General features: G+C 61.3%; 1 protein-coding gene across 2 annotated transcripts; it reads right to left on the bottom strand.

Moving 5' to 3' along the window:
• Positions 1–1,204: 1,204 nt before the first annotated feature.
• TLE2 (TLE family member 2, transcriptional corepressor) lies at positions 1,205–20,932 on the bottom strand. Of its 2 annotated transcripts, none has more exons than XM_082736832.1 (19): positions 20,780–20,932; positions 20,608–20,705; positions 20,121–20,184; positions 19,664–19,708; positions 17,562–17,624; positions 15,369–15,443; positions 14,937–15,138; positions 12,284–12,408; positions 11,068–11,112; positions 10,351–10,500; positions 8,801–8,939; positions 7,564–7,724; positions 6,977–7,053; positions 6,017–6,266; positions 5,515–5,762; positions 5,246–5,393; positions 3,381–3,531; positions 2,782–2,858; positions 1,205–1,514 (listed from the first exon to the last, which is right to left on the bottom strand). In XM_082736832.1, the coding sequence occupies exons 1-19, from the start codon at positions 20,801–20,803 to the stop codon at positions 1,407–1,409; spliced, it is 2,250 nt and encodes a 749-aa protein (XP_082592958.1). In that variant the 5' UTR covers positions 20,804–20,932; the 3' UTR covers positions 1,205–1,406. The 2 variants fall into 2 exon arrangements, with proteins under 2 accessions (XP_082592958.1, XP_082592959.1); XM_082736833.1 differs by having other exon boundaries at positions 14,937–15,135.
• Between the last annotated feature and the right edge of the window lie 3,058 nt (positions 20,933–23,990).

Here is a 23,990-nt window from a genome sequence, read left to right as displayed (position 1 = left end):
TTGGCAGTGCCCTGCGGGAGAGGGTCGCCGACAGCTTCTCCTCCAGCCTCTCCGCGCTGGCGGCTCTCGCACCTTTGCTTACCTGTCCCTCCAGGAGAGGCGTCCCAGAAGGCGCCCACCACTCTGCTTTCCTTACCCAGAGAACTACCCTCTCCCCAGAGTGTCTCTAAACCTCCACCCGGGTGCGACTTGTTTCCCCTGGGGTCCCCACCATCTCCCATCTCCGTCCGGGAGGTTCCCAGCAGCATCCTGGCTTCACACCCAGCCCCTCCACGGCGGCCCAGGCTCATGGGAGCTTCCAGAATAGAGTATATGGCTCTGCCCTGCGCCCCGACCCCGCCCCCCGCCCCACCCCCACTAGCCACCCCCCCACCCCTCTCTGCCGCTGCTGGCTCCTGGCCTCCCACTGATGCTGACCGTGCCCCCTGGCTGGCCACGTCCTGTAGGCTGCTTCAGCCTGGGCTGGAGGCCTCTTTCCAGGAGGAGGAGTACTCGGCCCGCCTGGTTTCCACCCGGCCACACTCATCTCCAAACCTTTGCACATGCTGCTCCCTGTTCCTACACAGACCTGCATGACCCCCACAAATGGCCGTTCTCCGGGTCAGCTCTCGCTTACCATCCCCTCCTCTGGGACCGTGGGCTTCACTCAGACCCTCAGGGTGGGCCTGGAATCATCTGGGGGTCTCCAAGGCAAGCACCCCAAGAGCCATGTGGTCCCCTGTGTTCTGCAGCCCCTTGTACGTGTGCAGCATCTTGGGAGGACTCTGTCCAGAGAGCGGCCGGTAAGAGACCCAGGCAGCTCTCTCTGGGGCCAGAGCCCCGAGTGCCCGTGTGACTTCCTCTCCCTGTGACACTGGACCCCCAAGCTGTCTGTCATGACGGCAGGAAGTCCACCATCCTGGAGCCCCGGGTGTCTACTGGGAGCCGAGCCCCACCAGCCCGGGGACAAGAGTGAGTGATCAGGGTCCGTGGTGTTCAGCCACGGAGGTCCGCGGGTATCCCTTAAGCCGTGCTGCCCTGCACCACGCCAGCTGCTCACGGCGCACCCCGCGCTGTTTGAGGCAGGACCGGCTCCTTCATCATCCAGGAAAGGAACGGGAGGCGGAGAGGAGGAAAGCCACTCGCCCGCAGCCACTCACCCCTCCCCAGTGACAGTGCGCGAGAAAAGCCACAGTCGCTGGCTCAGCCCAAGACAGAAAGGCAGTTGTGATAAATACATTTATTTCCCCAAAGTCCACCTGCCCGTCCAGCCCCACATCCAGCCAGGGAAGGTGGGAAGGAGTCGGCCAGAAGGCAGACGGGACTTAGCACTCACAGGTATGAATGGAGAGGGGGTGTCGGGGTCTCTGTCCGGGATGCCCCTTCCCCAGGAGCCGGGCCAGGGGTGCCGGGAGATGGCGGGGGTCTCAGTAGACCACCTCATACACGGTGGCCTTCTTGTCCCCTGAGCCTGTCACAATGTACTTGTTATTTCCGGAGATGTCACAGCTCAGCACGGAGGATGATTCCTTGGACTGTGGGCAGGGACGGGGAGAGGGCGAGAAGGGGGAGGTGAGACGGGGCCCTGCACGATGTGCAGAGGGAAGAGACAGGGCGACTGGGTAAGGGCCTGCCCGCAAGGATGAGCCGAGCCAAGACGGGACATGGGACACCGGAGCCCACGGTGGGGCGCCAGGACTCTCCCAGTTAGGGGAAGGGAGGGTGACACACGTTTCCAGAAGAAGGTCCACTAGAATTGAGCCTCTGGACAGGTGACCGTGCTCCTGGGAAGGGCAGGACCTCTGTGTTCTTGACCCCGAGAGGGAGGGAACTGCAGCCCTGCCCCTTTGGAGGAAGCTCAGAGAGCGTGTGCCGCGGGCTTGAGGCCACACAGCACTGCAGAAGGCCAGCTAAAGCTCACGGCACAATGACCAGCAGCGCCAAACCTTCCCTGTAAAGGGCCCAGCATGAAGTTCTCAGGCTGGTCCAGATCCATCTCTAGCCAGCAAGTCCAGAGGCCAAATCTGTGTCACATGATTCCCCTTTTGTTTTCCTGCCCTTAAAAAATGTAGAAGTCCCCCCCCCCCCCACCCATTAGGACGGCTGGGACCAAAAAAGACTCACTAACAAGTGTCGGTGAGGATGTGGACAGGTTTGAGCCCGCAAGTGCTACGTTTCCATTGACAGGTAGACAGATAAACACCGCTAGGTCCGTCCCCACACGGGAACACGGCCCAGCCTCAGGAAGGGAAGGACCCTGACCCCTGCCATCACGCGGAGGGACCCCAAGGACACGGCGCTCAGTGAGAGGAGCCAGACCCAGAAGGACCCGTCCCGCAGGACCCCACTCCCAGGAGGGCCCCAGAGGAGTCCTGTCCACACAGACCAGAGAGGAGGGGGTGGGAGCGGGGGCTGGGGCGGGGTGGGGAGTCCGAGCTTAGTCGGGACAGAGGCTCCGTGTGGTGGGATGGAAAGTTCTGGAAACGGGCAGTGGGGGAGGCTGCAGGACGGTGCTTATGCACTTAGTGCCACTCAACAGTACACTTGAAATGGCTAAGATGACAAATTCTACGTCTTAAAAAATTAAGTACACAAATAATCAAAAAAAAAAAAAAAAAAAAAGAACCCGGGCTGCAGGCAGGTGCAGACCCTGCTTTAGTGCCTGCTGGCCGGGGTTGGTGGGGGGGATGGGAGGACCCGGGGAAGTTCTCCGGTTTGCCCCCCCAGCGAGGCCACCCTGGGGCCCCAGGCCCGTGGCGACCTGCCCGGCACTGCCCGCCCGCCTGCCCGGCGCTGCGCTACCTGGAAAATGCTGGCCCCGTACGGCGTCCTCCAGGCGTTCAGCAGGTTGTCCTTCCCGGTGCTCACAAACCAGCGCCCTGGGGAGGGGAGGCGGGCATGTTGAAGACCACCGCGGGCTGGCCGCTGGGCTCGTTTCTGGCCCGGGAACACTGGGCCCCCCTGGGGCTCCACCTGGCCTTTGAGAAGGGGGAGCCCCCAGGAGAGGGCGGCCGGGTAAAATCTGGGATGTCCGGTTACGCTTAAATCTCCGAAAAAAAATCATAAATCGCTTTCGGTACAGATGCACCGTATCTTACGATGTATTATTTATTTTTAGCGTATGTGTGTGTCCAGGGCAATCCTCGGGACATACTTACACTAAAAATCGTTTCGCTTTTTTTTTTTTTCCCCAAGTGTAAGTATATCTCACGCACCGTTTAGGATCTATTTGTGCGAACAAACAAGTGCAATACTTGGGAAAAACTTACACTAACAAATGATCTGCTAAGACTCAAATCCCACCGGCATCCTGCGTTTGGCCGTGTGGGCTGTCTGTGGTGTGCTGGTGTTGGCAAGCCCGCCCCAGCGCCCTGGAGCCCTGCCCAAGCCCGAAGACCCACCGCAGGAGGCAAATTTGAGGGCGAGCACGCAGCTCTCGTGGAGGTGCAGCTGGTACTTCTCGGGCTTGCGGACGTGCAAAACCTCCACGTTGCTGCTCTCCATGCCCACGGCCAGCCAGTCCTGGTTGGGGCAGTGGCCCAGGGAGAAGATCTGGGGGGTGCAGAGGGAAGTGGGCAGATCAGAACCCCCTTCAGATGGTGGAGGACGCCCAGGAGGGGAGGGGAGAGGCCCAGCGCTCTCCCGCCGCAGCCCCGCACGGAGAGGCAGCTGGCCCGGGGCCTGGGACGCAGCAGGCAACTGCATGTCGAATCATTAATATTAATCAGAATTACACGGAACCCTGGGGCCTCACATCCATTTTCCGCTCCAAACGCACAACAGCTCCGGGAGGGAGGGAAGCGGGGAGAGCACGAAGCCGGGCGAGGACAGTCGTCGCGTCCCCCCGCCCCCCGCCCCCCGCGCCCCCGCGAGCAGATGGTGGAAGCAAGCTGGGACCCCAGCAAGCTCAAGGTCATGGATCCGTGAAGGATCCGGGCCTTCGGACTTCCAGCTTCGAGCTCTCCCCGCCTGCCAACGCGTCCTCTGACTTTGATCTGAAAGGGCTCAGTGGCCTCACCCTGCCGTGCCCGAGGCCGAGGGAGGCACAGGGAGGTGTAAGGCCCTGTTCCCCCCAGAAACTTCTCAAAGTCTTACTGAGAGGACACTTGTGGGAAGAACCATAAACTGAGAGCAAAGAGAAGACTGGGCGCGCTTACAAGTTCTTTCCTGGCCACATAGATGTGTTCCTGTATAAAGACAGGGGGCGGGGCACCTGGGTGGCTCAGTGGGTTAAGCCTCTGCCTTCAGCTCAGGTCATCTCAGGGTCTTGGGATCAAGTCCCACATCAGGCTCTCTGCTCAGCAGGGAGCCTGCTTCCCCCCACCCACACCACCGCCTCTCTGTCTACTAGTGATCTCTCTCTCTCTGTAAAAAAAAAAAAAAAAAATAAGGCAGGGGACCCCACGGGATGGGAGACACTCACCATGGGATCCCCAGAGAACCACCCATCTAAGTCTCAGGGACAAGGGACAGACACGTCCCCCTGCACCCCAACTTCCTTATCAAAGCAACTTTCAAGCTGAAGAGAAGAGAAGGTAGAACCAAAGGAGTTTGGGAGTTAGCTACCCCCAGTCTTCAAGGAAGGGGGCAAAATGGAGATGGGTTTTGAAGGATGAGTAGGAGCTCACCCATTTGGCAAAAGGAACAGGAACGCATATCAGCTCAGCTAGAGGTCGAGGTGTGGCAGGGCATGCTGTGGCTGAGACCAGAGCGTGGAGGCCTTAAATGTCAAGTCAACGAGCTCACGCCCTGCCCCCAAGGCAGGGGGAAAGAGGATCTGGGTGACTCTGCTCAGCCCTGAGGAGCCCCTTGGTTCTGTTCAGCCCCTTCACCACATCGTTCAGCCTGGACTCCCACGATGCCCTCAACAGAGACCTCTCTGCCCAACTACCATGTCAACCTCTACCTGTCCCCCCAATCAGTGGCTTCCCTATGGCGAGCCCCAGGAGCGGTCAGACACTCTTGGTAGGGCCAAGAGATTGAAGGCCAGGAGGAGAAAGGAAGGAATAGGGGAGTGGCTTGGCACAAGCATCTGGAAAAGCGATCTGAGGGTCTTAGTAGGCCCACAGCTTAAAAATCAATCAGTTCCTTTGTGCTTCCCTCTGTCCCTGGAGAATTTAGGGGGAAGGCCTGTGGATCTGTCCGAAGGACAGACAGCAGGCCTTTGGTCCCACTCGGCCTGTGGAAGTGAGTGCCTTGGGTGGGGAGGAGGGGTCTCCGGATTCCTGAAACTTCTATGGCCCTCCCAGCCAACCCACTGCAGCACCTGGGAGCTGAAGTCGTGCTGCTGCAGCTGGCGGCCCTCCCGCAGGTCCCAGCAGCGCACCGTGTTGTCCAGACCCCCGGTCCAGAGCCGAGTGCCATAGTCGGAAATATCGATGCAGCTGGCGCCGTCGGTGTGGCCCTGGAACTGCCTGCAAGGAGAAGGGCCAGGGTCTTTCGAGGAGCGGGGCCCTCCCAGGCCACTCATCTGCCCCCCGCAGCGTACAAGCCAAGGCGGGTGTGTGTGGGGGGGAGGGGGGTCACGACGCCCACCTGACCATGGTCTGGTTCTGCAGGTCCCAGACCACGATGTTGCCGTCGCTGCAGCAGGAAAAGCAGACCTTGGCGTCGGGGCTGACCGCCAGGGCGTAGCAGGCTGGAGCCGAGGAAGTAAGCTCTGCCTTGATGCGCGGGGTGGGCGCTGCCAGGTCCCAGATGGACAAGGTGCTGGCCTCGCCGCCCACGATCAGACTCCGGCCGTCGGGCAGCAGCTTGCAGGAGCGAATGTAGTTGTCCCGGTTCTGGGACGGAAGACAGCCCAGGGTGTAGGCCTGGCCCTCCCACCAGGCCTCCGGGCGGCCCCCGCCAGGTAAGTTCTCAGAGGCTGCGAGTCCCGCCCCCCCCCACCCCCACCCCCCGTCTGGCCCGCGAGCCCCGCCTCCGCCGGATGAGCCACGCCCCCGTCCCAGCCGACTCCCGGGCTCCGCCCCCATCGGACCAGCCCCGCCCCGCCGGCAGCCAAGCCCCGCCCCCAGGCGGCGGGCCGGGCCCTCACCAGGCAGTCGAGCTGCGCCACCGGGGTCTTGGCGCCCGGCTGCCCCACGTCCCACACTTTGACGCAGCCTTTGCCGCCCGTGTACACGTGCTGCGTGGAGCCGCTGATGGTGACGGCGCAGACCACCTCGCCGTGCGCCAGCGTGTGCAGCTGCCGCGCGTGCCGCGGGATGCCCGCGCCCACCAGCGCGTCCGAGGGGAAGGGCACCGGCTGCATCTGCCCGTCGGCGGACACGTGGAAGGAGTAGGCCCTGCGCCCCAGGAGCAGGAGGACGGCTGTGACGCGGGGGAGCGGCCCGCCCGCCGCGCCCTCGCCCCCCCTCCCCCTGCCCGGTGCCCGGTGCGTTTGGGGAAGGAGCCCCGTGATCACTGGTGACCCAACAGCGCTGTACATGGGGGCGGCGGTCCTAGCCCTCACCCGGCGTCCCACCCAGTGCAGAGTAAGCGCTGGTAGAGGGGACCCAGGGAGATGCCGGGAGAGCTCCAGAGAATGGGACCCAGGGGTAGCCACCAGCCACAGGGGCCAATCAGATGTCAGTACATTTACAACTTCAGTTCCTCCATGGCAAGAGCCACAGGTGGCCGGTAGCGATGGCGATCACTGGACAGCTTACGTCCAGAGCATTCCCACCGCGGCAGAAAGTTCTGGGCACCCAGGGCTGGGTCCATCCCTGGGTCCACGCACTGCAGGGTGGGCAGCCGGACCATCGGCCCCCACCCACTAGGGGTCAGTCGTGGGTGTGGCAACCACAAATATCACCAGAAGTGCCAAATGTCCTGGGCTGGGGCAGGAGGGGGGGGGGGCGCAAAATCCCTCCCCTCCAGTTAAGAAAGAGTGGTCTCCATTTTGCTTGTTACACACCTCTCTCTCTCCAGGGAGCTGCTCAAAGAGACCTTCCGGAAAGGCCGCCAGGGAACCCCAGGCCCCACCCCGCAATGGGGGCCCAGAGCCAATACTCACGGCTTTCCACCAGGGATAGTGGGCAGGGAGGAGGAGACAGAGGACCCTCGGAGATGCGGGTGACACTCAAATGCCATCTGCCAAAATGCCAGAGGGGGTGTCACGGGTCAGGGGACTCCAGCCCACCTGTGCCTTTCCCCAAGCTCACCTGCCATACTTCTCCATTTATCAGAGGATCCCCAATCTGTTCATGGGCCCCTCCCCAAGAGGCCAGAGATGCCCTGTCCTCCACCCACACTGCAGCTAGGAGAGCGGAGGCTTTCACTTGCGGGAACCCCAAAGTCTCTGCCCAGGGATTCCTAGAACCGCAGAGTCATAAGGACCCAGAATGGGACCCTCAGCCCTGTGGCTGGGGCTCTCTGCTCCTTACAAGGCAGCATGCTCACTGTTGCCTCTGCCGGTTATAGGTGCGTCTCTGTATTAAGCTTGTGGGCTACTGAGACCCTCAGATCACCTCCCCACATGCACATGGACTCCCATCCCTTTCCCTAGTCCCTTGTCTCTCCTTACGTAAGTGGTTTCTTGTCCTGGCCCCCAGCCCCTGCACCCTGCTGGTACCTCCTGGTGCCCCCACGCCAAGGACTCACCATGGGAGACCGTCCATACACTACAGAGCCGCTGACCTGGGGGGACAGGTGGAGGCTGACGTAGGAGCTGGGCACAGAGAGGTCCCCGTTAAGGGCGCTGTGGGAGCTCAGGCTGAAGGACGTGGTGAAGGGACCGGACAGCGTGAGGGGGCTCCGCAGGGCTGAGTGAGAGAGAGGAAGGTCTTCAGACACCTCCGGCCCAGATCCCGCTTTCCACAGCCGTGGCTGGTCATTCGGGGCTGCCGTGCTCTGGTCCGGCATCCACCACAGCCTCTCCTGTTTCCAGATGTTTGGGAATATATTGTTCCCTCTGGCTGACATGCTGTCCCCTTTCCTTCCTCAGCGGCGAAACTCCTACTCACCCTTCAAAACCTAGACCCAGGGGTGCCTGGGTGGCTCAGTTGTTAGGCGTCTGCCTTTGGCTTAGGTCACAATCTCAGGGTCCTGGGATCGAGCCCGGCGTAGGGCTCCCTGCTTAGCAGGAAGCCTGCTTCTCCCTCTCCCACTCCCCCTGCTTGTGTGCCCTCTCTCACTGTCTCTCTCTCTCTCTGTCAAATAAATAAATAGAATCTTTAAAAAAATTTTTAAAAAAACCCAACAACCTAGACCCAATGTCCAACCATATCTCAAGAACATCACTGAGCCTCCTCCTCTCACCCCCCCTCTAACCTTGCCCACGCTGGTTCCCTCCCTCTACCCTAGCCACCATCACACAGGACGGCCAGTTTTGGGGTCTGGGTCTCCTTCCCCACCATCTGGGAGCATCTCGAGGGCAGGCTCCAGGGCTGATTTTTGGGGGGACCCCAGGACCAGCACAGGGCCTAGCCATAAGACAGAAAAGGGGAACACTGTCGTCCCAACATTAACGACGGGGAACCTGAAGCTCAGAAAGGTTGAGCCACTTGCCCACGGTCACACAGCTGCTGAGTAGCCAAGGCTGGCCTCAACCCAAGGCTGCCTGAATCCAAAGCCCGTCTTGCCAGGGCTCACTAGGCTAAAGCTCTTGAGTAAATCACTTCCCCTCTAGGGCTCAGTTTCCCCCCCCGTTAACCCAAGACCATAAGGAGAATGAGGTCCAGAGGGAGTCAGTGTTGGGCTCAGAGGCATGGAAAGGTCCAAGGCCAGGCCCCAGCTGGATTCAAACCTCCTGCTTCCCCCACTCCCTACCATTTTCTAGAACCACCCCTCCACCCCCGCCAGAAGAGACCCGTTCTGACAGGCCCCAGCAGAGGCTCACCAACACTGTCCGTGCAAGGCGCTGGCTTGGCAGCAAGCTGGCGGAGGTGCCCGGCTGAGCTGGGCCCGGGGGTGGATGCATCCTGGGGCGGGGAGGAGTCGCAGGACTTGGGGGCAGGAGTGCTGGCGGGAAGGTCGTTCTGGGGAGAAAGGTCAGGACCGATCACCCCCTGGCACCCGGCACCTGGCAGCCCACGAGGGGGTGGGAAACTAGGTGAGAGCACAGAGCGGGGGTATCCGCGCTAGGCCAGGGCGCCAAGCAGCGCCCCTCTGCGGTTCCAGGGGCGCGGGCCCCTCGGCTGGTCCCCTGAACATGGGGACACGTGAGGGTCTGCACACGGGAGCACCAGGTGCACGTGTGAGCGGAAGGGGCGGGCATCTGCCCACAGGGCTGCGCACAGGCGGGGGAGGGGAGCCGGCACCTGCGGCCAGGCTGTGCTCCTGTATAATAAGATACCCGGTTAGGAGTGCGGGTGTAGACTGGCCTTGAGCAGGGGCACGCCTGCAGGGAGAGGGGGACAGGAAGTCAGGAGGTTGTCCCGTCCTCTGGGGACAGGGAATGGGAAACTCCCCGGGGCAGAGGAGCTCCCGGATGAAGGACCAGCACCCAGTACAGGTGCCCGGCCCCTCACCTGCTCCCAAGGGTCCAAGGGTCGGGGTATGCCTCCTCCCACCCCTCCCCACCTGCCGCAGCTGTGGCTCTGGAGGGGAAGCCGGCCTTCAGGGACCAGCCCCCCCCCCACCCCCGCACTCTATCTGCTGCACCTCCTTGGCCTTTCAAGAACTTCCCATTCTTGTCCCCTCTTTCCACTAGACAATCCCACATTTTGTACCCGCCACAGGCGCACGCCCACGATGGGGTGTGGGTGGCGACCACGTGGGACAGGGAGGCCTTGGGGGGGGCGCTTCTCTGGGAGAAGAGAGCTGCCCCTCCCCCTCTGGTCTCCTGGAGTGGAGGAGGTCACCGAAGATGCCTCGGGAGCCCCAGCCTCTGCGGTTGCCATAGCAACCTGCTGGGAGGGGAGGCCTAGAAACCGACACACTGTCTGGGTAAGTGCAGGGCAGGGGTCTGGGGAAGATTTGGGGGAGGGAGGGGGTGGGACAAACGGACCTCGACTGTGTGTGGGGGGGGCGTCCTACAGCTGGCACGGACAAGATTGTTCCCATAGTGATCCTCTTGCCTCTGGGGACAGCTCAGGTGGGGCTGGTGTGTCTCCAGCACCTGGCAAAGACTTTAACACTTGGGGGGCTGGAGTGGCCCTCGCGAGAGCCTCCCTCCTCCAGGTCCCTGTGTTCATCTCCAGGGGGCTTCCTAGTTCTTACGAGAGATGCCTGGCTTCTCTACAAGGCGGTGGGTGAGTGGTCTCTTCCTACCCACAGAGCCAGTCCACTTGGGAAATACACTCAGATAGAGGAGAAGCGGTGTTTCAGAAGGTGGCAAAGAACCTGAGCCGGGCTGCTTTCTGTCCACTCCGTATCCTGCGTGGTGGCATCTGTTTCCAGGTCCCCAGGATGAACAAAGTGAGTTTCAAGGCCTCCCCTGCTCCTTACCAGGACAAGCTCCTTGGCTCTGGGGAGTGGAGAGCCGAGGCTGGAGGCCAAGGACGCCGGACTGTCCACGAGGTCCCGACGGGCAGGGACGCAGATGGGTGCCTTTCCACAAGGGGTGGTAGCTGGGCTGGGGGGCTCCGAGGGTTGGTCCTGGGTTCGACGAGGTGACGTTAAGTGGAGATGAAGTGGGTGAAGGAGGAAAGCCCCTCTCTAGACCCCTTCCAAACCACATCCCACACTCCAGACTGGGCACCTACGGTCCACCTTGAGAGGATTATGATTCCCCTGGCTCCGTGCCTTACTTTACTCATCTGTAAAATAGGACTGATCGTTCCCAGCCCATAAGCACACAGAGTCACGGCTACGTCAGGACTTGCTTTCGTCACCCGCCTCGAACAGATGGGGAAAAGTGAGACCATAGCAGGGGGCGCACTCCCCCAGCCACACAGTGAGCCAGGGCTTAAAGTCACTTCTGCTGCCCATCCTCAGGGTCCTCTGGGCCTCAGTTTCCCCACCTGCACTATGGCGAGGAGGTCGGCCTGAGGTGTCCCCCATCTCCTACTCCCCTTCTCCCGTGCCACCCTCATCCCAGCCATGCACGGTGGGAGGGGGGCAGGACCCTTCCTTCCCCCAGGCCCCCCAGCCCTCAGGAAAACCGGCCGCTCACTGTGCCCCAACCTCCAAGTCCCGGAAGTCAGAGGTCGGACTCCGACTCACCTCGTCCACCACCAGGTTGTAGTCACTCTTGTCTTCATCGCTCTCCTGGAGGGGTACGGGGCGGAGGGAGCTTACCCTGGCCGTGCCTCTGCCTGCCCTGCCTCCCGGCCTCTGACTCATTCTCGGGGGCGGGGGTGTACACAGGGCCAGCCCCCGTCTGACCAGGAGTCCGGGGCTTCAGAGGCCCATGGGCTTGGTTCAGGAAGAAGGCTGCCATTAGCTCAGGTGCGGCGGGGAGGTGGGGGGGGGTGTCCCTCGTGGAGAAAAACAAGGGGACGGAGCTGCGCACCCAAGACTTGCTGCGGGGCCCTGAGCACCCCCAGCCCTCCCTGGATCTGTTTCCTGCTCGTGCAGGGAGGGGAAAGCCAGAGGCCAGGACTCATCCAGTCCTGTCAGGGTGGTCTGTCTCGTCTACCCATCTGCCAGAGACCTCACCCCTCCTTTCTCCCGGCCTTCAGCCTTGCCCTCTCCAGGAAGCCCTCCAAGCTTGCCCTGGAAGGATTTTCTTAACACCTATCCCCACATCTATTCTACCTCCTTCTGCGGCTGCTCCCTACCGCCCTTGCGAGGAACAGTGCTGTCTGGGGCCGCCCTCTGGGCTAGCTGAGAAGCCCAGGAAGACCAAAGCCCGCCTGAAGGCCGCATCTTCCCAGCAGGGGGGTGTTTCTTTAACGGCCCCCCAACCATCCCCAGTTCTCTTCTCTAAGACAGAATGAGTTGCTGACACGTAGAACAAGCTGTGATGATGGTTGAAGACCAAAGGCAGCTCTGGTGGAGACGGCCTGACAGGCGGCGGGGACCAGGGGGAGGCTGTCCCTACCGATGGGATAAGTGTCTCCTCGCCAGCCACAGTCCCGGCCCCCACATTTCCGCGGGGGCCCTGGGTGCTAGAGGCAGAAACTACAGGTGCAGTGCTCCTCCAGTGAGGGAGGGGGTCCGGCCCGGGACAGCCCCCTGCAGCAGAGAGCACTCTGGGCCTCACAGAGAGGCGGGGGGAGGGGGAATTGCAGACAGGCTGAGCCAAAGCCAGGAGGGGGGAAGACGGATGCCCCGTCCTGGGGCTCCAGAGACACAGCACCCAGAGCTGGGCCCGGCCCCACAGGGCTTCCCCGGGCAATGGTGCGCTATGGAAGGCTGCAGAGTGAGCTGGGCTCTGGGAGGCTCTGAGGAGCCAGACTGGGGGCCCACCCCAGACTTCTGCTTGCCCCCCACTTACGTAAGGTCCCGAGAGATCCTTGTCCTCAGGTCGCTGCTTCCCACTGCCCCCTGGGCCGCCCGGTCTTTCCTCTTCCACCACACTCCCAGGGGGTGAGGGGGATGCGCTCTGCAGAGAGACGAGAGCTGGGTGGGTCGAAGGGTCAGGCTCCTGGGGCCCCAGACTCCATCCTGGCTGAGCCAAGACTGGGGGTCCCCAACACTGTTATAAGGATCTGTGCCTCAAGCTTCCCCATCTGGGAAATGGGACCTTCCAAGGCTGGACTCAGTGCTAAGCCCTTGACTTAGAGAAAGGCCAAGGCCGCGGCCACGCGCCGTGCTTGCTTTAGTTCAGTGATACACGTGGCCAGCTTTCCACGTTGCCACGTCTCAACTTTCTTTCTTTTTTTTAAGATTTTATTTATTTATTTGACAGAGACAGACAGATAGTGAGAGAGGGAACACAAGCAGGGGGAGTGGGAGAGGGAGAAGCAGGCTTCCCCACAGCAAGCCTGTGGGCAAGTGATGGTTAATTGCATGGTACAGACAGGGAAACTCAGCCTAAGGGAAGACAGGGCTGTACAGTGACTTAGGGGCCGAGACAGGACTCAAAGCCAGCCCACACACACCAGCAATACGATCTCTGATAATAAAGAAATAAATCTCAAATAAATAAAATGTTAAAAAGAAAGAAAGAAAGGCGCCTGGGTGGCTCAGGCATTGAGGGTCCGCCTGGGGCACAGGTCATGATTCCAGGGTCCTGGGATTGAGCCCCGCATCGGGCTCTCTGCTCGGAGTGCCCCCGGGGCTCTCTGGAGGACCAGCCCGTGTGTGTGCGGACACAGAAACCCACATAGCACACCAGGGTCTCTCGCCTCGGCCTTGTGGGGCCGCCACCGGCACGCTGGGGGGGCTGAGCAGCATCTCGCCCCCCGTCATCCCCTCCATGTCCGGTGCTCCCCGAGTCGCAAGAGCCACAGATGTCCCCATACAGGGCCTGGTGTCCCTGAGGGCATAATGTCTCATTTGACATCCCCTCTTTCCTGTGGGGCACACTTGACAGTGGGGAGAAGCAGCCCTTCACACTGAGGACAGGAGTCGTTTTAGGAAAGGGGACTTGGATGGGGGGTGGGGGGCGCCACGGTCCCTTTCCTGGGCTGGGCAGCATCCCCCACAGTTACGTGTCCAGCCAGAAGCTCTAGATGGGGCCTTATCTGAAAACAGGGTCTTTGCAGAAGTGATTGGTTCCTGGGATGCCCACCGCACGCTATCGCCGTGAGAGGGAGGCCTGGTCTCCCACACAGTCTGTCAAAGGAGCAGGACCCCCAGGGCACCTGCTACCTCCTGTCTTGGACTTGAACATGTGCGAACACGCGTTTTACATGTAACAGAGGGAGGGACAGACGCCCATCCCCGGGCGCAGCCCAGACGGAGCGTCCCCACCGCGGTTCTCCAGAGCTGGGCCTCCAGCTCCGCATCTGCGAAATGGGACCGTAGGAGGGCGGACTCACGGCCGTCGCGGGCACCACGGATGGCGGCGCGGGCCGGGCGCGGGCACAGGCTGGGACGAGCTCTGAGCGCAAAATGCGTTCGGATCTTGGAGCTTCGGCACCACGAAAAGAGCGTGACCCGTGCGGGCAAGAACCGGTGCGCGCCGACGGCGACGGCGGAGACAGCCTGGACACGCGCTGGGCCGACAGACCCGGAACGGACTCCGAGTCCACAGCCTCTGCCTTTTTTAAACCGGGCTCCTGGAAAACCCGCAGGCGCAAACTCGGTTGTCACGCAACTGCGTAGACCCGCCCAGCGCACGCGCACCAGAACAGAGGTGGCCGCAGGACGCGGGAAGCGGAGTCGGTTGCGGGGCCTGCACCGGATGCTGCGTTTTATAGGAGACTGCACCGCGGGGGCGCTGGGCCAAGGGGCTTTTCTTTGCAACCTCCTGTGCATTTATAATTGTTCCAAAATTAAACACTTCCTTAAAAAATGACCCACGGGGCTCACTGGCTCTACCGGGCAGCAGTCCGGCGGATACTCGCGGAGGGAGGTCGGACACACTCCCGGACGGGCGGCTGCGCGGATGCCACCACCGCCCGCATTCGATTCTTCATTGCAAGAAAAGACTCGAGCTGGAAAACTCGATCCCTAACACTCTGGCCTGAGGGGCCCCTCCCACAACCACGAGGCTCCAGCGGCCCAGCGCCTGAGAGACCCGGCTTGGGTCTGCTACCGAGCCCCCCATCAGCTCAGAACCATCGGCTGCAGCCACGTGCCCGTACAAGGCGAAGATCCCCCAAGTTCCCCGCCGTCCTCAACTTACCCTGCTCAGAGCTCTCTCCACTGGCAGGTCGCAGGGGAGGCAGAGAGAGAGAAGACAAGACGAGGGTTTCATAGCCCGTGGTGCCACAGGGCGCACCCCTCCAGAGCTTCTAGAGCCTTCTCCCCCGCTCAGAACCTCCCTTCTCTTTCCAACACCCTGGCAAAGCAGTGGGTTATTCCTCGCCCCCAACCATCCAGATAGATGCCCAGAGACGGGCAGTAACTGGCCCGAGAACACACAGCCGCTGGGGGTCGCAGGCCCTATCGTTCACTCCCTCACGCTTCGGTGCGTCTGGTGCTCTGGACGGGGTGGCCTGCCGTCCCCCTCCCCACCCTTGTCCCCCAGCCCCTGCCACTCTGTGCTGCCCACTTACCTCTGGGTCCCTCGGCCTCCCCACCTGCCCGGTCCTCCTTGGCGGCTGCAGCCAGCTGAGCCTGGGCGGCCAGTGCTCCGGACAGGGCCAGCAGCCCCGTGGCGCTGCTGCCCACCAGGCCAGCAGGGCGAGGGGTGAGGGGCACCGGGGGAGCATGGTGGGACAGCGGCTGGAGCTGCTGCTGCTGGAGAGAGGAGGGGTGGGCCAGGGCCAGGCCGCAGCCCAGCAGCGCCCCTGGCCTCGGGGGCAGCCCAGAGCCCGCACAGAGTCTGCGCCCCAGAGTCTCCGGGGAGGCCAGAGCTCAGGCCGGCTGCCCACCCGGCACCCCCAGCTTGAGCACCCACTGGGTGCCACCCACTGAGGGCCCTGGGGGTGGGGTGTCCCGAGGGCAGGGGAAGGGCAGGGGGGACTCACCCCGATGAGGCTGTTCAGCTCCCCCACAGTCACCTGCTTGGCCCGCTCCACGGCCTGTAGCACCTGCTGCTGATGCTGGGGGGGGGGTATCGGGAAGGGGGTGCTCGGGCTCCCCATCTGCTGACCACCCCCGGCCTCCCAGGCAGAGCCCCCTGACCCCCAGCTCGCCTGCCTGCACCCATCCTTGTCCCCAGCGCTCGGTGTCTCTCTCCCCTCTCTCCCCTTTTCCATTTTAAGTCGTGAGTCAAACACAGAGACAAAGAAAGCATGTACGGGGCAGCGAAAACCAGTCAGTGTAAGTCAGGGCCGAAGGATCAGGACGTCCCTGGGCACTGGGGACGCAGGGTCGTTCTCTGGGGGGCGGGGGGAGTCCCGGGAGCTGCGGGGGGCCGAGCAGCATCCCCAGCCCCCACCCACTCCAGACCCTCGTCTCGGACACTGCCCAGCGCCCCCGGCAAAGAACTGCGGTCTAATCAGCACCAGCTAAAGGACCGGGTCGAAGAGAAGAAACAGGCAGCCCGAGAGCCCGGTGACTCCGCCATGCTGCCGCCCCTCTTCCTGCCTCTCCCTACCTGGAGCAGTGACAGACGGTGCCCGACCTGCGTTGCTGGGTAAGGGAGCCGCCGGCCACACGTGGCCACTGAGCACTGGAAATGTGGCCAGTGCAAGTGAAGAACGAAACGTTTCACTTAATTTAATACAAATGTCCGCAGAAACTTAATATATTGAAATCGAAATACAGACGAACGCATAGCAAGGGCCCACACGTGGCGGGCAGCTCCCGTGGGAACCCACGACCTACGGCTGTTCACGCACACTCCCGAGGCCGGGGATTCGGGTTGTCCCCACCGAGGACCTGTCAGAGGCGACCAGGAAGCTGCTGTGTGTGGCACACCCGTGTGTAAGTGTGTCTAGGCCGAGGGTTGGTCAACTTTCTCTGAAGGGTCCCAGACTAGGTACTTTCAGCATTGCAAGCCTGTCGCAGATTTTCTATCTGCCATTTGATGGGGAACGCTGCTCCAGAGATCACGCACATGAGTGGGCATGATGGTGTACCAATAAAACTTTATTTACAAAACAGACAGAGGGTGGGACTTGGCCCTCAGACTACGGTTTGCTGACTCCTGGCCTAGTATGGAGTCGCCAGAGTACACGTGTGTGTCTTCATTCACTTCCTAGTCTTTTCAACCTCCTTTCTTCCCATGTTGCTGTTCTCACACAGCCACCCTGTCCCTACCCTTGGCCTCAGACATCGTCTCTACAGTCTCAGTCTAGCTGGGATATCCCTCCATCCCAAGCTTCCGGAAAAATCTCAGATTCAGTGGGGTCCAAAGTGAGATAAGCATCTGTTCCCCATCACAACAAAGCCCCCCCCCCCCAGTTATCCCTCCTGCAGTAGAACCTGCCCTCACACCTCTTACAGAGAGAATGCTCCAGACAGAAGCAGGGACAGCTGGTGCAAAGGTCCTGAGGCTGGCAGGTACTTGAATTCTTACAAGGGCGAACATTTTTTTTAAGATTCAGGGAGGTGTTCATACTGCCACCTGCCATGGCTCTATCTTTTTAAAATTATTATTGTGGTTATGGATATTTAAGAGTCGTCACTGTCACGGTCACTGTCTCTAAGGCCACAGCTCAGCGGCATGAAGCAGACTCACTGTCCTGTGACCACCCCAACCCTCCATCTCCAGAACTTTCCACCTCCCCAAATGGAGACTCTGTCCCCCCAAAACACTGACTCCCCGTCTCCTCCCTCAGTTCCGGCTCCCACCATCTCCTCTCTGTCTGGACCATGGGTCTCCTCCAGGGACTTCCTGAGGGAGGAAGTGGACAGTACTTGTCCTCTGGTGACGAGCTGCTTTCACTGAGCACACAGAAGGGCTAACTTTTTACCGGGTGCTTACTTAGCTATCACCCTGCTGTGTTCATTTGTCTAAACATCTCCACAAAGGCACAGACAAGGCAAGCAGCCAAGGGCACACAGCCAGGACTGGGACCCAGCAGGCCTGGCAGCAGGGCTGGACCCCCCACTCCTCACCCTCAGCCACCAGCCCCCTCAGTCCCTGAAGCCCCCTGCTCCAACCCAGTGCCCCCCTCCCCCGGGCCACCCAGCGGAACCAGTGCCCACCACTCTGAGCCGGCCGCCCTCCTCCAAGCCTCCAGCTCCCCTCTGCCCCAGCGGGGCCCACTCACCTCCTGGGTCAGGAAGGGGATAATCTGAGCACAGATACCACTGAGGCGTTTCACAATCTCGGCCTGGCAGGAAACAGTGGGGAGCAAGCTTGGAGGGAGGACCCTCGGTCCAGACCCTCCACTCCAGACATAAGAAGTCTTGGTAAAGCCAGGAGGTAGGGGGCCGTCCCCAGCAGGTGCAAACGGGGGATGCGGCAGCTGAAGAGGCAGAGACTCGGGGCAGACCAAGGGGCTGCCGGGGAAGCAAGCGGTCTACTGAGCAGATGCCCAGGGCAACCGAGAGCCGGAAGGCGGGGACAGATCCACCAGCCGCCAGACTCAATCAACAGATTCCCGGGAAGCAGCCACACAGCCGCCCCACTCAGAGGGGCCTGGGGGTCATCACGAACAAAGGAGTGGCCCTCCCAGGCCGTCTCTCCTGGGCACAGGCTCTCTCTGGGTCTCCTCTGCAGCCTGGGGCCACAACCAGGCAGAGACCCCCCCAGCGCACCACCCTCGGGGAGGGGCTTTGTGGTGGTGGGTTCATAAGAAGAAATCCGTCTTTCGCTCTTTGTCCCCAGTTCCTGGCGAAGAGCCCCTAAAACTCTTGGGATTTCTGTGATGGGTAAGGGACCTGGTGGGGGCAGGACATCATTTGCTGCTCTCAGTAACCCCCTTTCAGCCATACCTGCTTTTACTAGAGGGATGGAGTTAATCACCAGTGGCCGAGGATTTCAGGCCTATGCAGTGAGACCACCATAAAAACCCCTAACAGAGTTGATGGAGAGCTTTGGGCCGGTCCAAGTATGGAGGTGCTGGGAGGGGGACGCCCCCAGGGAGGCCACGGGCGCTGTGCGACCCATGCCTGGTCTCTGCCCTCTTCCGTCTGGCTGAGCTCCGTCCTGTCTAATAAGCGGGTAACCTAGTAAGTCAACTGCTTTCCTGAGTTCTGGGGACTGTTTGGGCAAATGATTGAGCCCAAGATAGGGATTATGGGAACCCTCAATTTACACAGAGTTGGGTGGTCAGAAGTTTGGGCCGGAGACCCAGACTTTTGCTTGGTATCTGAAACAGGCCAGGCCAGTGGGACTGAGCCCTGAAGCTGGGGTCTGTGCTGACCAGGCACACAGGGTCCCAATCAGGCTGGACATCTGCTGGTGTGGGAGCTGGAGAACTGGTCGGTGTGCAGAAACCCACGTGTTTGATGTCAGAATAGGGACTGGAGTGGAGACATTGCGTTTTACTTGTAGGTTTCACCGGGGACTGGGTCTGGGCCAGGGGTACCGAACAGAGAGAAGTGGGGTGGGGTCAGCTTTGCTTGTGCTTGGGTTGGAGGGGTGCTGGACGGGGTTTGAGTTCCCACTGGGAGGGCGGAGACTGGGCCCTAGCACCTGACCACCACTCGGGGCCCTATAAGGAGTTCTATTTCATGGACCCATGCGACCACACCCTACTCCTGCCGGATCACCCCTCTCCAGCCCATACCAGGGTCAACAGAGCCCACATGGACCCAGAAAGGCACCCCCCAGGCAGCCCACACTCTCAGCCCACCCACTACCCCTTCCCACCCACCTGGAAGCCACCTTGTTTTAGGCTCTACCCACCATTCTGATATCCTAAGGGACAGAATCTAAGAGTCCATCAACTTCCCAATCTTTCAGGGCTCCTCTATCAGAGAAACTTGAGGTCCATGTCAGGTTCTTGGGGTTAATCTTTTTTTTTTTTTTTTAAGGAGGCTCTGTGCTGGGTGTGGAGCGCAATGTGGGTCTTGAGTTCAAGGCCCAAGACCAAGATTAAGGTCTGAGCTGAGAATCAAAGAGTCGGATGCTTAACCGGCTGAACCATCCAGGCGCCCCATCTCAGGGTTGATCTTGAACAGCTGGAGTCCACTTCAGGACCTCCTGGTCTAACTTAGAACCTTGAATCCCACACAGAAACTGACAAGAATCTCAGAACCTCAGAGCATTTGGGCCCATGTCACATCCTTCAAAGCACCAACAGAAGCTTGAGTTCCACCTCAGACCATCAGGATCTATCTCCAAACATCAGACTCCCTGAGCTGAAAGGGACCTCCAAGACCCTCGCCCTTCCTACTGGACACTCTGACCCCCTAACACAGTTACCTGTTTGTGCATTTCAATGTTGAGCCCGTAGGACATCTCATAGTACTGCAAAGGAAAAGCCAATTGGGAATGTCTACAGGGCCAGTCCAACGCTGGCTCTTCCAGGAGTCCCCAGGCTCGGGGGAATCACAGAAGGGCACAGAACCTCCCAGCCCCATGGGAGCCCAGAGGGGAAGACCAGGGGAGGAAGCAGGGAGGGGGACAGGAGGAGGTGCCCGGAGACCCTGGGCCCTCAAAGATGCCCACGGAGAGAGAGGACATCCTTGTGTCATTGTTTGTACGAGTTGGGAAGGCCGGCGTAAAGGCAGCCTGGAATCCCAACCAGCCCCATTCACAGACACGCAAAATGAGTCCGGGAGTGGCAGTGTGAGCCGGATTCACACCCCTCCCGCTTTTACTCACAGCTGAGCCCCCCCCCCGCCCCCCTGCCCAGTCCTGGCAATGATGAACTCCTCACCATGACATAATGTCGCTGCATTTCTGTCTTCTCACTGGCCAGCTTCTCGCATTCCAGCTTGAGGCTGGAAAGGAGATGGGGCATGGGGTCCCGCTGGGCCCTGCCTCTATGGCCACCCTGCCCCCACCACACCCCACCCTGTGAAGGACACGGGGACACCCCCTCTGGGCCACTTTCCAAAGTGACGGGTTTGGCTCTTTCCCCTCTCCCCACTTCCCTAGCGCCGCCCCACCTCCTGCTCCCAGTCCCTTCCCGCCCCTTCTCAGGCTCAAAGTGTCCCAGTACTGAGTGTCCCCATGCACCTCACCTGCCTTCCACCTGGAAGCCATTCCTCCCTCCTGGGGGGGGTCCCTCCTCCCCGCTCCCTGGAGGCCCCGCCCCCGCCTGGCTGCGCCCCCGGGGGTCCCCAGAGGCCGGCTCCTCTCCCCCGGGCTCCCAGGTGAGCTCCCGGGGCCCCCCGGGGCGGGGCGCCCCCGCCCCCCCTCACCTGTGGTACTGAGCCTGAAGAAACTGAAATTCCTCTTTGATGCGGTCGCAGATCTCCAAGATCGAGAACTTGAAGGGCTGGCCGGACTGAAGCGGGGTCTGGGGGGCACGTTGGGGTCTGAGCTCCCGGGCGCCCGCGCCCCCGCCCGGCGCAGCCCGGGCCCCCCACTCACCGGGTGCCTCCCCTGGGGGTACATCCTGCCGATCCGGAGGCCCCCCGCGCCGCCGGGGCCCGACGATCCCGAGGGGGGGTAGTGGGGGGTGACGAGGAGGTGGCGGGGCTGCGGGGGGAGAGCCGGGGGGCCGTTCGGAGAAAGGAGGGGGCGCGGCGGCGCGGGGCCGGGACCCCGGAGCGCCCGCGCCCCCCCGAGCGCGCGCGGGGGGCGGGGACGCGAGGGGCGCGGGCCGGGCGGGGGGCGCACGGGGCGGGCGCGGAAGGTCGCGCGAGCCGCGGCCGGGTGTCGGCGGAGGCGCGGGCGGCGGGCCCCGCGCGGAGCCGCCTCCCTCCGGCGGGGCTCGGCCGGGAGCCGCGGGCAGAGCCGCCTTAAGGTGGCGCCGCCGCCCCCGGCCCGCCCACCCGGCCCGCCCGCTGCGCCCCCGCCGCCTCCGGCTGGCGCCCCCGGGAACCCGTCCCGCCCCTCCACCCCGGCCGGCGCCCGTTGGGGAAACTGAGGCTCGCGCCCGGCTCCCCACCCCCCACCCGTCGCCGCCCCCTCCCTCTCGTAAAGGGCCCCAAAGAGAACCGAGAAAGCGTAGAAATACCTGGGGCCCGCTGTGGGGAGCAGCGTGATGGGGTGGGGGCAGCTGGGGTCAGAATGGCCTTTCTGAGGGAGCAGGCTAAGCCCTGAAGATCCCGAGGAGACCCCGAAACCCGCCTCCCAGGGGACCGGGAGGAGCCCGGTGCGGACACCCGAGGAGGCTCCGGAGCCCTAGCCCCCTGGGGTCTCAGTATTCCCATCTGTACAATGGCAGAGACGGGGCCATTTTTAAATGCGATGGTACCTGAGCAGCCCTCGGCCTGGCCCCGCACAGAGCAAACTCCCAGAGACTGGACTTGGGGCTCCCCTTGCCACCGCCAGCGGACTGGGCTGTCTCCCCTCTTGGACTGTGAGCGCCTAGAAAGCAGAATTCCCGTTGACAACGGCCAACTGAACGCCTGCCATCAGACTGTGGTCTCCGAGGCCGAGGCTCTGCTCCCACCTTAGACCACTGACGTCCAGGGAGCGTTGTTTACACTCAGCTTGCCGGTGGGACTTTCTCCTTCCCATCTTGCTCATAAAAAACCACAGGTCCATTGTTAAGTCAATCAACAAGCATGTATTGAGCACCTCTTAGGGACCAGCTAGAGCTCTAGACAGCCCTGGCGCAGCAGAGAACACAACAGAGAGAACCCCTGCCTTGAGCATTAATGCCCGCATCTGGGTCCGTAGGGTGAGGGCACAAAAGTGTACGAAACCCTTTGGGGCTGAACAGCATCGCCTTCCAGCCACTGGATATTTATGGAACATCTATTATACGCCAGGCATCCTTCCAGGTACCAGGAATATTAAGGTGCGCGAAGAACCCATTCCTGCCTCCTCTGCGCTCTGGGAACCAGACAAGATCAGGACCTGCTCATCAGGCAACTCTGTGCGTGTAGGAAAGAAGAGTTTGGGGGCAGGACAGGAGCTGCTTATCTGGGGTGTCTGGGAGCCGCCCCCTGGGAGAGACCTGAAGGATGCCAGGGCATGGAGAGAGAAGAGGCATCCTGAGGACAAGGATGTGAGAGTGTGTGTGTGTGTGTGTGTGTGCGTGTACTGGAGTATTCAGAGGCTCCCTATGGCCATCAAGCTAAAATCCAGATTCTTCCCTTTTCCCTGGGCAAACCCCCTCCCTGTCCTTCCCTCCACGGTTGCAACAGCCTTCACCTTTGCCCGCCTCCCTTCTGCTTCAAATACTCTGGCCTCTTCACCGTTTTCCCAACCGCCCGATAGGAGTCTGCCTCAGGATCTTTGCATTGACTGTTCCCTCTGCCTCACATCCTTCAAGTCTCAGCTCAAATGTCACCTCCTAAGAAAGCCCCCTCTTGGCCAACCGTTTAAGGGGGGGCTCCCTCATCCCACCTACTGCTTCTCAAAACACTGCATCCTGTTTTCTCTCCTTCTAGGTCCCACCAGAGTTTGTTGCCTTTCCTTTTGGCATGATCCCGTTTCTCGGGGGGTTGTCCTATTTGATATTTGTCTCCCTTGCTAGGCTGTGTGCAGGCAGAACCGGTCTTTTGCAGAGCCTTGCATACAGTAAGTGCTCAATAAACGAACAAGCCATGCGTGCCAGGGGAGAAGCAGCAGCTGATCCAGATAAAGCCGGGAATCACTGGCCACACTCCTGCTGGGAACGTCTAAAAAATGAGAGTGTCCAGGCTCTATAATGCCAGGAAGTCCAGGTTCCGGTGTGTGTGTGTGTGGGGGGGGGTTCTGTGAAGTCCTAATTCCAAAACTTTTCCACGAAGTGCCATACCTCCCCAGGATGTCCCCCAGGCCGCTGCATGGAGCACCTCCTCTCAGACCTGTTCCTCACCCCATCCATCCTGCTACCCCAAGACCTCCATCAACCTAGCCTCTTCTGGCCTCCTCACCCGCCCTGCACCCCTGCTCCCTATCCGCACAGTGCCCCCCTCTGGGCCGTGCCAGCTCTCCCGGGTCTCCCCTCTGAGCTCCAGCTACCCAGCTCCCCCATCCACACAGCTTTGACTTTTGCCATCTTTTGTGAGTCTGGCCCTCCCCCACCTAAAACCTTCCCATGGCTCCCTATGGCCCCTTGGGACAAACCCTCAGACCCCGGGGCTAGCATCAGTTGCCCTGCACTGCCTGGCCTGGCCTGGCCTGGCCTCCCTGCACCTGCTCCCATACTGTCCCTGCTCCTGTTGCACCACCTGCTCCGTGTTCTCTCCCGCTTCTGGGCTTCTGCTTGCACGTTACCTCTTCCTGGAGTTCCCTCCTGCTCCTCTCTGCCTGGAGAAAAGCCATTTCTTCAAGGCCCAGCCCCGAAGCCTCTCCGGCAGGCATCTCCTCCAGGAGTCTCACCCTCTCCATGCAAGGAGCAAGGCTGTTCCAGCAGGAAGTTACTCTCCAACCTACCTCCTGCTGATAGACTCTGGGCTCCTAGACAGGGCCCACCCCGAGGCTGGGGGCCCGGGGGCAGGGTTTCGGACTCAGGCCCAGGCCAAGGCCCAGGGCGCTGGGCAGTCAGCTCCAGGACAGAGCAAGCACCTGGAGGTGGACAGGGACTCTGCCTGGTGAGTCCAGAGAAGGCTTCCTGGAGGAGGTGACCTTTACCCAACAGGCTTTAAATGTTTCCACCAGGCATATACCCCCCCCTCCGGGGAGCATGGGGGGGGCAGTAAAT

This window comes from Mustela nivalis (genome assembly GCF_964662115.1).
Source record: "Mustela nivalis genome assembly, chromosome: 1".
Taxonomy (NCBI): Eukaryota; Metazoa; Chordata; class Mammalia; order Carnivora; family Mustelidae; genus Mustela; species Mustela nivalis.
This window is presented reverse-complemented; position numbering and strand designations above follow the sequence as displayed.